The 13,786-nt window shown below is 38.7% G+C and overlaps 1 protein-coding gene across 7 annotated transcripts in view; it reads right to left on the reverse strand.

The window, feature by feature from the left end:
* Positions 1-3,249: 3,249 nt before the first annotated feature.
* The window catches only part of R3HDM1 (R3H domain containing 1), a 185,661-nt gene continuing 175,124 nt past the window's right edge, over positions 3,250-13,786 (reverse strand). For 4 of the 7 annotated variants that reach the window (XM_036743015.1, XM_036743009.1, XM_036743011.1 and 1 more), the window contains 6 exons: positions 13,370-13,473; positions 9,788-9,954; positions 9,386-9,536; positions 6,519-6,601; positions 5,911-5,995; positions 3,250-4,632 (listed from right to left, as the gene is read on the reverse strand). In XM_036743015.1, coding sequence (XP_036598910.1) covers positions 4,271-4,632; positions 5,911-5,995; positions 6,519-6,601; positions 9,386-9,536; positions 9,788-9,954; positions 13,370-13,473 — 952 coding nt within the window. In that variant the 3' untranslated portion in view covers positions 3,250-4,270. The remainder of the gene's footprint in view (positions 4,633-5,910; positions 5,996-6,518; positions 6,602-9,385; positions 9,537-9,787; positions 9,955-13,369; positions 13,474-13,786) is intronic. The other 3 variants (XM_036743014.1, XM_036743012.1, XM_036743013.1) reach the window with 1 other exon arrangement.

Consider the following 13,786-nt stretch of genomic DNA (forward strand, 5'->3'; position numbering starts at 1 on the left):
GGGAAAAGTCAAAGATGAGTACCATCAACTGTCATCTAGAAGTCAGGAAAAGAACCAGGACTAAGTGGAGGGAAATGAATTCAGTTTGTTGTCACGTTGGAGTGTGAAGTGTGGCAAACATCTAGGTGATGCTAAGCAGGCAATTGGAAATGTAGGCCTGGTACTGAGGGAAAGAAGGGGCTAGAAATACATACATATTTGGGAGTCAGGTGCACATAATTATATGGGCAAAGGAGAAAGTGTAGAGAGAAGGGGGCCAAGGACAGAATCTTGACTGGGGGTAGGGGGAGTGTGTATGATAACCATCTTTTTTTTTGGGAAGAAACCAGCAAAGAGAAAAAAGGATAAAGAGAACCAGGAAAGATTCTTATCATGGAAGCCAAGGGGGGCGGGGTGTGGTATACAGAAAGAAGCAAGGCCAATCAATTAGCAAGCATCACTGGTCAATGGTATCAAACGTAACACTGTCAAAGTAAATCAATACTGATAAAAGAGACTCATCCAATCAGTTCCCAAGTCCTTTTGATTCTACCTCTACAGTAACTCTCCATTTCCATTCTCATTCTAGTTCTTTTTCAGGTCCTTATAACCTCTAGAGAATGCCTTCAGCTCCAACCTGAGTAATTTCTAGCTATACTTAAAAGTGCAGTTCAAATGTCACCTTTTCCCAGTTAGTCAATACATGTTTATTAAGTGCCAACCATGAGTGAGGCACCGTGCTGAGCACTGGAGATAGAAAGCCTCTCAAGAAAGCTCAGAGTCTAGCAAGCGAGACAACACCCAGGCAATTTTGTACAGATAACAACTATCCAGGATAAACTGGAGATAATCAACAAAAGCTTTCTTTGGTGCCTATAACTAGAAATAGTCCTTCACCAGAACTCTCATAATGCTTTACAATTTCCTAGCATAATTTCATATTCTGTTCTGTGTCTTATCTTTTCCACTAGACTGTTACCTCTACTAGGGCATGGAATGCATTTTATTCATCTTTGCATTGCTCACAGTGCTTTGCACATATTAAGTGTTCAATAAATATTTGTTGAATAAACATACTAAAAGCTTGAAAACAAGTAATTAGTGAGGTTTCTTAAAACCACTGACTGGTTAAAAAAATTAAGTGCTGTTTAAAAAAGGACGTGAATACATTATGCTTGTTATTCAGTCTTTGCCTAAGGAAGAGGTTGGTCAACTGATATATGCTTGAGATATTAGGAAAGTGACTGCTTTAGTAACACTGACTCCAAAATAAATCAATGTGGTAAGCAGATCTGGGAGATTGCATGCTTGTGGGAAAAAGACTGCTTAGTTTGTGAGAAAGCAGTGTAGATTTTGGTAAAGATAGATAGAGGAGGTGCTGGAAGTTTGCTCTGGTGCTTCCTAGAGGACAGGGGCTTTGAATAGGTCATACTGTGTGCCCATTCTCTATTGAGAATGGGCACACAGTATGACCTAACAGTCCATCTGCTTACAGTGAGATGAAAACATCTTAGTTGCTTTATTTAATGAGGCTGGATGCCATGACTTAATGTTCAAAAACTTAAGGTGTTTTAATACACTTTCTAAAGCACCAATCATCAGTACAGCCACTTCTTCCAGGACCATCTGGCCCTTTGAATAATTGCTCTGAGGGAGCTTCTCAAAGCATGGAGGTGTAGTGTATTATAGTGGGAAAAGCACTGAATCTGAAGTTGGGAGTATCTGGGTTTGCTACTTACCTCTTATGTGAACGTAGACAAGTTCCTTCCTTTGTCTGGGCCTCATCTGTAAAATGAAGGGGTTATACCAGATGATCCCCAAAGCCCTTCCTAGCTCTGAATGTATGATTTGAGGATAAATGCTCATAAAATTGCTGATTTGTATAATACTGAGACTTTGCAGAAAGGCTGACTCTGAGAAAGAGGGATTAAAGAGAATATTCAGAGAAAGACACTGAAATAAAACAGAATCATGTTTCTTCACGTATCTCACATGCTGGTTGGAGGCTACAGGGGAACTCAGCCTGTTTTGTTGCCCTTATAGTTATGGTTCTTGCTGTCTTCTAGGCTCCTGCCTTTTGTCCTTGTAACTGAAAGGTTGAGGTCAGGGCTTAAATGAACATAGGAATACAAGACAGAATCGAATAAAAGTGTTCCAGCAACTAGAAAATCAATAGATGATTATCATGGTTTTTACTCCAAATCCTTCCTCTTGGAGTCGCTCCTTTTGAAGATTTCAAGTTTTCACTGAATAGTATACTCTCTAACATTTAGAGATCCTACTCTCTAGATGCTGGGAGGTCAATATTCTCCAACAGTCTAGATTCAAAGGATTCCTGGGATCAGGGTGGTTTCTGGGCTACCTTTTATTTAGGTCTGCTTCTTCTCAGATGTGAGGAGTCAGGCCACCTCAGGCCTGCCATAGTATGAATCTGATATTCTGAACTAGAGAGGAACATGTGACTTCACAATCTGAACGCCCTACAATGGGCTGGAATCAAACTGGTCCCCCGGGAAGTTAAGGTGGGCAGTAATTGATCTTCCATCTTAGTGATGTCTTAATTGCTTTAAGAAAAAGTAGAGAAGTAGCTAAAAGCCATGTGTCAGCATGGAGGAAGCAAATAATTTACAAATGAAAAGATTAGCTCCAAAAGAGATTATGTGCAAACACCAAATTCTTCAAAATAACAACAAAAACAATGAAGTTTTTTCTTTTTGGCCTGCACATGAATTCCATCTTTTTAACATTGTTCACCTATAGCTGGCTTGCTAGAGAGCATCTGAAGAATTACAAATGGCAGGCTATGCAAATAGCAAGGGAGAGATTCATGTTGGGGATATAAATAAGCTTGTGTGTGAGTGTGTGTGTGCACATGTGTGTGTGCACATCTGTGTTTATTGGCAAAGGACTGTGCAAAAGAAGTGGTGTTAAAGATATCTTATGATTTAAAAGGTATAGAGGAGAACATGGAGACAAGTCCATATGTCACGGCTGGATTGCAACCTGCACCCCTGTAGGAAGTCCCTGTCACAGAATCACAGGAATACTGAGGAAGCCCAATAATTTTCCACTTTTGATTAGAATTCATTTACTGAGGGCATGAAGTTCTATGAATCATACTGTAGGAGGTGACACTTAAATGACATACTAAGAAACAAGAAAAATGATTTTTTGAGGTAGTTTTCAAAATGCATGGCATATGTTTTATAAAAATTAGATTCATTAATATTATTAGGAGGTTATGGCTATCCTCATTAAAATGCACAGTACTTTTATATTTGTAAACATTTATTCTTCTGAACTGAAAAAGGCTTGCATCAGCACACATTGTACAGCCTTGCAAATTACACAGAAATTGAAAAAAAGGTTTCTCGTTCTGCAGTGCAATGAATCTTTGATGTCCAGTGATCCGCTGCAAACAATGAAAACAAATTTAAACCATTTAGGAATTTTCTAGCACTTGACAAATGCATTTCCTTACAGTGACCAGAGATAAGATCCATATGGAGGGGAAGGCAAATAAGTGGCACAGTTATCTGGGGGACATATGTTTAAGATTCATCATTTTTTACCCTTTGACTTAAAAAAAAATAGAAATGTTTTTAGTTTACTTTCTTCCTGTTTAAGAAGGATTCCTATTCCCCTTAGAGAAGCTCTCTGCTAAATGGTTTGATTAAAATGTGTTAAGAACATAATTTATTTACAATTAACATTCACATTGTCTGAATATATTGAATAAGGAAAGGACTTTGTGAACAAATTCTATAATTACTGAAAAATGTGTGGTTGGAAATTCAGAGGAACAGGAATCTTCTATATAAGGATTCTTTTCATTCACCTACCAAGAAAAAGAGAATGAATAGTTTTGGCTCAGATAGTCTACCTCTTGCATCCTTCCCACATCCAAGATGGGTCACAGTGTCCTGGCTGCAAAAAGGATAGGAAATACAGCTTCCAATACGGCTATTTGTTGTGAAGAAAAATTTGCTGTACAATTGGGCTTTGGATCTGATACAAGAATTCAGAAATAGAAAACAAAACAACTATAAAAGTTAGCGGCATTTTAACGGCATCCCTCAGGGAAAGCTGCTACTCTGTATCAGGTTGGTATGAATTCTGGTCATCTGGGGTCAACTGTGTATCTCTCTTTCTGTCCCCTTTAATGGATCACTGGCCTTTCTTCGAATGCTATCATGCCATGACCAATTGTCCCAGGAGTCAAACATCAAGCTAATCAAGGACGGCAGAAGACAGAGGTGTCATAAAGGCTGACAGTCCAGTAGTACATCTGCTACTGAGAACTTGCCCTTTCTAGGATGTGAAAGTCATAGTGCTTCTTGCTCGTCCTCAGCTTAAACTTGTTAACTGAGTTAATTTGTTTCTTCAGTGCATTCTGGGCAGCTGAAATGGAGGGGAATGTTGCTAGAACTGTGTATGTGGAGGCCAAGTCACTAGGTTTAGATTGTTCTGTCTTCACGGTGCCATCTCCACTGCCACAGTAGAGAGAATGGTGGCGCAGAGGTGTCTGAGACTGGGGATCCCGGAGCCAGCGGATCTTGGCACCAATTTTAAAGAGTTCTCCAAAAAGCTTCTCAGCTTCTACACGGGTTATCCCATCAGGTAGTTCTGTAATTTCTAAGACCTTTCCAACAGCTGCAATGAGAAAATTACAGAATTGAAGTATTTTTTAATCAAATGTAGAGAAGACTACTGAACACACAGATTCTGATCATGAGAATGGTCTGGTTTTCTAGATTTATCAATCATTCATATAATACATATATACACATACATGACATATATGTATATATACAATGCATATATAATTGCAAAGTCATCCAATGAAAGCCATCATTTTATATCAATCCCACTCAGTACATCATGCTAAGGGCACTGGCCCAGCTGCCAGTGTCATTTCTGTCACAGACGATGCTGGAGACCAGGGATTTTTCATCTTTTCTGGGTCATGGACCCCTTTGGCAGTCTAGTGAAACCTGTGGGCAACTCTCAGAACATTTACAGAAAATAAAATGCATGGAATTACAAAGAAGCCAATTATGTTGGGCAAGTTTTCAGAAAAATATATTAAAAAAAACCCCAAAAACCAAGTTCATGGACTTTAGGCTATAGACCAAAGGCTGGCGAAGTAGGAAAAAAAAAAAGAAAAATGGAGTTAAGTCAGGAGAGCTAGAGTCTTGTTCTTTCACTAAATTATTTGTGACTCTGGGGAATCATTTGTCCTTATACAGGGTATCCCTACAGTCTGGACATATAGGAAAAAATGCCTATTTTGAAATATTTGGAATATTCTCAGACCTTAGCCCCCCTGACTTCTTTTTCTGAGGTATGCTAAAGGAGAAGGTGTACTCAATGAAAATCACAGATGCAACACACTTGAATGAATGCATAAAGAGTGAATGTGCTAAAACTGATGGCAATGTGGAGTTACTAGCATCAAGTTCACGTGATCTTGCAAAGTGCATCAACCTCTGTATCACAAATGATGGAAATCATACTGCAGATGTTATTTGTTAGTATTCCAATTAAATAAAATGTTGAAAATTTCATTCATTTCATTTCTTGAAAATATGCATTTCTGCCTGTGTCCAGACTTTAGGAACACTCTAAATATGTTTCTTCATCCGCAAAACCCTTATATCATATTGGTTCAAACATTCCCAAACAGAGTCCAGAGCTGTAAAATGAAATCTTTCAGCAAGGATGAATGTGCTGAAAAATAACACCAATGTTAGACTGTAGTTGGGTTTTTACAGGTCAGATTTTGGGAAAAGAACTGCCCGCCTTTATACGAATATGGTGACACCTGTCCTAATTACCCCAACAAGGTTATTTTGGGATGGCCTCTTTTAATGACTGTTTCACTAGGCAGCCAACAACAGAATTATGTCCAATTGCCCCAAAATGATCTACCTGCTTCTCCTGCGCCAAGGTCAGTGGAAGCAGCCTTTTTAGCTTGTTTCCTTCCTCGATTTCCATGCCTGCTTCCAGGCTGACACTGAAGAGTCAGAAATGGATCATTACAAACAATACCAGTTTTTCAGAAAAAAGTATATGTTCTTAATGTTTAAAAGTAATGCAAACTTAAGAAAGGGTGCAGTAGATCTAATGCAGTTTGGATTGTAAATCATTTGGGAAAATAAGAAGCAACAATTATGTTCCTTCCATTCAAATCCAGGCCTTCCCTCCCATCCCCATCTTAGTGGAAGGGCAACTACTTTCTTTTCCTATTATTAATGCCCTCCCCTGTGACATTTTTCATGGGCGTGTTCCTCTGGCTCCCTACCACATGGTAAGGGTATGCTTTGAACTGTTACCCATGAGGAGTAAGTTTGCCACTGAGCTGCCTCCACATCACCCCCCTGCCACCCCGGTACTGTGTGACTAATGATAACATTTATGAGCCAGTTGGCTGGAGTGCAGAGCTTTTCTAATAGAGGAACTGAATTCACAATCTTGGTTTCATAAATCCCAAGCTCTAATCAATGGAAAAATCTGGGCTAAGCAACTGTCTTCCCCACCTGTTGGCTCGGAATGTGTCCATGCAGAATAGAAGGAGGGTTGTACTGCAGTGGTTGGCCCAGTAATGGATATCTGGAATCACCTGGAAAGCAGTAAGAATGCTGTTCTATTTTTCTTTTTAAAATTACATTACGTTTCCCAGCTTTCTAACCAGAGCAAGGGAAAATGTTTTTAGACAGAAAAAGCACTGTAATATTGGAGGGAGAAATAAATTAGGGTAAACAAAGAGGGGAAAAATCATAAGGAAAAGCATAGTATAAATTCCTCACTGTGTCAGATGCCTGTTCCTCCCTAGTATTACAGAAATAGTAGCTATGCTGTTCACTGACAATTCTCAATAGCCAGGATCCATCAGTCTCTACCCCACCAGCTCTACAGCTCTGGTTGAAGAACACATAGGCAAGCTTAGGCCACAGGGGCACAATTGCTGTCTAGGTAATACCTTGGGGCAGGAACAGTATGGGCTGTGGTCCTTGGACACACTGAAGATACTTAAAATCAAAGTTAAAAAAAACTTATCTAAGGGTCAAAATGACTTTTTTAAAAAAATATGGTTTAAAGAGGAAATGGACAAAGCTTCAGGAAAATTCACAAAACTATTGGACAAAGTATCTAAAGATGAGTTCTTTTTTGGACTGTACCTGTGTTATCTGTAAAAGGAACTCTCTATGCCCATGCAGAATAGCACCTGCTCTGTAACACTTAGAGAGTGCATGGGAACACTGAGAAGTTAATCAATCAGTCACAGTCAATAAATATTAAGCTCCTACTCTGTGCCAGGCACTGTGCCAAGCGCTGGTGATACAAAGAAAGGCAAAAGACAATACTTGCACTTGAGGAGTTCACAGGCTGACAGGGGAGATAAAATGCAAATGACTATGTACAAACAACATGCAGTCGGGATAAATTGAAGTAATCAGCAGAGGGAAGGCATTTGAATTATCTGACTTCAGGAAAAACTTCCTGTAGAAGGTGGGATTTGAGCTGGGATGTAAAAGAAGCCAGGGAAGCCAGGAGATGAGGAGGGACAGGAGGGACAGCATTTCAAGTATGGGTGACAGTTAGTGCTTAAAATGCCTGGAATCGCTTGGAAGATGGAGTATCTTTTTTTAAGAACAGCAAGGAGGCCAGTGGTCACTGTAATGAAGAGTAAGTGGTGAGGAAGAAGATATAAGATTGGAAAGGGTGTGTGTGTGTGTGTGATATGGAACCTCTGGACTTTACTGGGGAGGGTAATGCATCATCAGAGATGCCCTTTGGAAGATCACTTTGACAGCTGAATGAACAATGGATTGGAGTGGGGAGAGAACTGAGGCAGACAGATCAACCAGCAAGCTACTGCAATAGCCCAGGAATGAGGTAATGCGGGATTGCACCAGGGTGGTGTCAGTGTTAGAGGGCAGAAAGGAGCATATTAGAGAGATATTGCAAAGGTGAAATCTACAAGCCTTGGCAACAGCTTGGATATGGGAGGTGAGAGAGTGGAGAGTGAAGGATGGTGCTCTCCACAGTTATAGGGAAGTTTAAAAGGGAGTAGGGTTTTTGAGGAAAGAAACTAAGTTCATTTTTGGACATCACGAGTGTAAGTTAAATGATTTGCCCAGTGCTGATCAGCCAATATGTGAGCAGGATCTGAACTCAGGTCTTTCTGATTCTGAAGCTGCTTCTTTCAACCACTACATCCTAGTGCCTCTCCTGAAGAACTTAGTGAAGAACAGTGGTGGAATTATGTGACTATGGAACCACACAAAATCAGAATAGACTGTTCTAATACAGCAATAAGAAGTTTTAAAGAATGTCAATTTGCATATGAAAAGAGTTAAGAGCCATAATCTGAATTATCATTGCTTAACAACAATAGATTCCAAGAAAAAATAGAATCATAAAATCAGGACCTTTTCTCTGTATATCACATTGACCATGAGGGGCCTCCTTCAGTGTTTGGTAAGAATGGCACACTTTCTAGGGCACAAAACCCAGAACTGTCTTTATCTATATCTAAAAATAATACTAGGCACATGATGTGTGATGTATCAAAGAAGATGTTTTAAAACAACAAAGTCATTTCTGATTTTTAGTGAGAAAGTACATGGAGGTGGACAAGGATTAAATTAATTCAAGGTCTACTTGATGACTTTAGACTCACAGAATTTCAGAGATGGAAGGAACCTCAGTGACTGTCTAGTTTAACCTCTACCTAAAGAGGCGGCCTTTGCCATAATCCATCTGACAAGTGGTCACCCAAGGGAAACCTGCTATCTCCTGAGACAGCTTCGATGGCCTCAGACACTTGGGGTATGCCCTCATCGTTACAACATCTTTGATAACAAGGCTAAATCTGTCTCTTTACAGCTTCTACCCATTGCCCCTGATTCTGTTACACGGGGACAAACAAAACAAGTCTAATTCCTCCTCCACATGGCGGTCCTTTTGAATACTTAAAAGAAGATTATCACAGCGCTGATGCTAGGCACCCCCTGGACTTCTCTTTTCTAGGCCTAACATTTCCAGTTCCAGCAACATATCCTCGGAGAGCATGGACTCAAGGCCCTTCATCATTCTCACTGACCTCCTCTGGATACTCTTTAGCTTATTAACATGCTTTTTAAATGTGATGCCCAGAACACAATACTCCAACATATGGTCTGATGAGGGTAGAGTACAGAGGAACGCTTGCCTCCTTATTCTCCTAAGTCAGTCTTTGCCTATTAAAGTAGGTTAGGGTACTAGACTGGGGGTGCTGTTACATGGAAAATGAGGCCCTAGAGAAACAGAAGCAGAAATGAAATAAACCACAAATTATTTGGTCACGGTAAACTTGAAGTTATCCAAGGCAGTAACTACTCGTTCATGTTCAAAGACTTACCTTGTCCAGGGACAAAAGGTCTAGAAAATTGGGGTACGATGGAAAGAGGTGCTAATGTAGGACAGATGTTTTTCATATTGGAGAGCTGAGCTGGTGCTGGTGACTGGGCTGGTGAGGTTACCGGGCTACTCAGCTGAGGACTGTGCTGTAACTACAATGTGACAAGACATGGAAAGATCAGAAGTTTAAGTAATGAGAGAGTACCTAAAACATGAGAAAAATTGGCCATAGAGTGTTAACTTTGGCAACATCCCTTTATAATCTGTATTAGGAATTGTTATAGCAAATGTGATGATATTGTAGTGCTGTGGAAATTGTGAAGGACCATTAAGAAGTAGGCTATTGTTGCTATTACTCTGCAGCAAACACTTCATCGCCAGGAACAATGAACAGTAAACTTACCTGGACAACATTTTCTAAATTGCTGAATTCCACTGACTTCTGTCCTCTCTGGTGATCACAGTAGTATTTGCTTTGTTTCCACTGAGGGGGCGAGTGAGCTCGAGGTTGAGAACTGTTTGGTATATTTAACTGCATCATGACCACTCCTCCACCAGGTGGTGGTACAGCTGCAAAACACAAGGACCACGGCATAACATTCATTTTCATGTTTTGCTTACATTAAAAAAATTGGTATTAGAGCAAAAATTTAAATTTCAGAATGAAGTGTACTTAAGTGCTGTTCATAACTTAACTGTAGATAATGAGAATTATTAACAGCATGTGGTCAGTAAGAGAAAGTAAACTTGATGAATCAGATAAAAGAGTCATATTTACCTTAAAAAATAGCATGTTCATAGTAAGTAAAATAACTTTAAAGAAAGACCCAACAGGGCAACATTAAAAAAAATTATTCAATTCAGTTGAACAAATACTGAGTTTTGTACAAGGTACTGCATTAGGTGCTATGGATATAAAGAACAAAAAAGGAAACAGTCTCTACTCTCAATTTAACAAATGTTTATTCATTCACTTAACATTTATTTACTGTTCCAGTGCCAGGCACTGTGTTAGATGCTTAGGATAGGACGCCAAACAAAAGGGAAACGGTTCCTGCCCTCAAGGAAGTTACAGTCTACTAGAGGAAAATAACAGGACCAATTGTAAATACATACAAACAAATAAATGCAAAGTAACATTTTTGGGGAAGAGGATTTGAGAGCACTAACATCAGTGTGAGAGATAAGAGGTGCCTGCTGAAGATAAGGATGTATGAGCTGGGCTTTGAAGAAGTTAAGAATTCGGGAATTGTAGTGGAAGAAAGATAGTATTTCAGGAATGGTTAAGATGATGGTGTCCTTGACAGAGATAGGGAAGTTAAGAGAAGGGATATAGTTCAGGGGAAAGATGATGAAGTAGGTTTAGGGTTTGGACATATTTAGTTTCAACTACTTTCGGGACATATAGGTGAGAGTATCTAGCAGGGAATGGGTGATCTGTAAAGTTTCATTATTAAATGTCTTTCAAATAGTTATTTGAAAACACTTTTTAATAAAATAAATTTGAAATTAAAATTGCTATAGTTAGTTAATATTAAATACATCACCATTTGTAAAGAGAAAAAATGAGAAACTTTAAAAAAAATCATTAAGCCAAGGAGAGATTGGATCCTAGCTCTGTGAACTTGGGAAAGTTAACTAATTTTTCTGGAGCATATTTTCCTCACCTATAAACCAAGGGGGCTCAACCAGAGCTTGAAAGTCTCTTTCAGCTATAAATCTGTGCTCCTGTGATCCTCTGAGGGATGAATATCCTGTGCTTGTCTTGCAGCTGACACTCAATACATTCACTCAGACATTTATGCCAAAATTCTATTTCTCATCTCCCCATTAGGTAATAAAAGCATCACTTTACATTTATATATTGCTTTTCAGTTTACAAAATACTTTAAACCATTCCCACCTCAATGTCTCTCCCCCCACCCTCATTTCCTACTTCTGCTGACGGCACCACCATTGTCCCTCATAGAAACCTCAGAGCCCTTCTTTCTTGTTCCCAACATAGAAACAGTGGCTGAATCCAGTCCCTTTTCCCATTACCACACATCCTGAAGCATTCTCTGCATTCTTTTCATACTACTACCACCTGAGGCAGCCCAATACTACCCAGGTCATCTCCTAACTAGCTTGTCTGGATCTAATCCTACCCTTCTAATCCATCCTGAAACCAGAGAAGTACACTTAACTTTGATCACATCATTCCCTGGGTTCGAACATCCTCAGTAACTTCCTACTGCCTCCACAGTGAAATCCCAAATCCTCCGCTTGGAGATCAAAGCCCCAGATCCCTCTGTCCAGGCTGATTTCACATTCTTCCTTTTCATGTACTTCACCCTCCTGCCAAACTACTTGTTTCCTAGCTTCTCTCCTTCTTTCTGTGATTTTGCTATGCTGCCTTCTGGAATGCCTTTTCCTACCATTTATACCTACCGAAATCTTATTCAATCTTTAAAGTCCAATTTAAGGTCTATTTCTTAATATGAAGCTTTCCTTCATTCCTGAAGTGGGAAGTATGACATAATGACATAATAGTAAAAATCAGATTTCTTTAAAAAAAAAAACACTGAAATACAGGCATACACAAAAAATTAGATAAGATTATGGCATAAAAATATTTATTGTGAAAAATTAAAAATTTTAAAAATCCAAATAAACGGTTTATTCATTTTTATTACTGTTCTCTTGATTGTCTTTACTACAAGAACATTTATATAGGCTACATTCAGAGTTTATATGACAAAATATTTTAAAAAACAGATCAAGAGACCAGTATATAGAATTTTTACAGCAGTTTGTATCTCTTCTATGCACGTAGGTTTCATGTCGCATAAGAGCTATTTTTGTATATGTCTTATTTCTGCACTAAACTGTAAATTCCATGAGGGCAAGAATAGTAACAGTATCTTATTTCTCCTTGTGCCAAGGGTTTGCACATAGTAGATGCTTAAAACATGTGTAACAGTATCTATTGATACTCTCTACCAAGTCAGCAACATTTACTGGCCTATACTAGCTACTTTGTCTCACTCACCATTTAAACACTCTCTAAAAACCACCACCACCACAACCATAAACCATCACCACAAAAAAAAGCCCAAACACTATCTAGTGTTTTTTTTCCCTCTCTTCTGGCTTACTGTTCTCATCTTTACAGATAAATATATGTATTCATATATTTGTACACATGTAAATGAAGAGGGGAGAGGGTTATGCCTACACTTCTGGTCTAAATTCTGCTTCCAAGTACTTGTGTTGCTAAAGAAGAAACAATACCGAATGGTGCCCTCAGAGAGGTCCTAATTGACTATTTTCGGAGTTTAAGTTTATCAAAATTAGGTTTGGATGAGTGTTGATGTCAGTTATCAAATATGATGCATTGGGAACTAGAATGGGTGTAGTGATAGGCAAATTCTTTGTATGAATATGGCATGTAACAAAATACGAGTGGATTTAAGGTTTTGTTAAGACTGATTTAGATGGCACCACTAACTGTATTTAAGTTTATACACTTCTTATTACATATTCAAATTAATCCAGCCAATATTTATTAAGTACTTACCTCATGAAAAGCACCAAGATAGGTGCTAGGGTTAGAAAGATGAAGAACAGTCACTGCTCATATCCTGGATATGTCACATACATATCCTGGAATTGGGGGATCTGATATAAATATAGTACTAGGTACAGTGTGGTAAAAAGGAAGGAGAGACACAAAGTAATGCAGGGTAAAAGTACTGGGGGCGAGGGGGGAGAGAAACACTTTTAGTAGAATCAGGGAAGGTTTCATGGAGGTGGTAGTAATCAAGGTGACCTTCAAAGGAAGAGAAAGATTCTAGCACATGGAGGTTAAAATGCTTCAGTCCCTCAAGATACATTCTAGGCATGAACAATGGGTTTTCTAGAATTTTAATGCATTTCATTTAGTTTTTCTTTTTCAAATGGGAAAAAAATCCCTGATTGTAATTATTCAATTATCTTTCCATACCTGCACACTGGTGGCTTTGAAGTTGTTGGGAATTGCACGGTGAAGAGGTTTGAGGAAACTGTATCTGATCTGATCCTAAAGGCTGCAAATAACCTACAGATGAGCTAGACAAAAAAGAACACAAAAGTACAGATGTGGGTGCTTTTCTGAAAGCAAGTAAGGATGTTTTAGCTTAAATTAGAAATTCAAGGAAAGACTTCTTGAAAGTTAGTTGGCTATAAATGCCGGAAATAAACAACTTCGCTATTCCCCCTCAAGCTACAAAGATAAAATATTATAAAGCATTGTGTATTTCAATAATTCTTTCAAAAAGCAAAACAAGTATAAAAAGTAAATATTAAAAAGCACTAGATGGCTGAATATAACAATATTTCTCCCTTATGAGTTTCCTGTAATATATAAGGAGAATTACTTTAA

The sequence above is a fragment of the Trichosurus vulpecula genome, chromosome 2 (assembly GCF_011100635.1).
Source record: "Trichosurus vulpecula isolate mTriVul1 chromosome 2, mTriVul1.pri, whole genome shotgun sequence".
NCBI classification, from domain to species: domain Eukaryota; kingdom Metazoa; phylum Chordata; class Mammalia; order Diprotodontia; family Phalangeridae; genus Trichosurus; species Trichosurus vulpecula.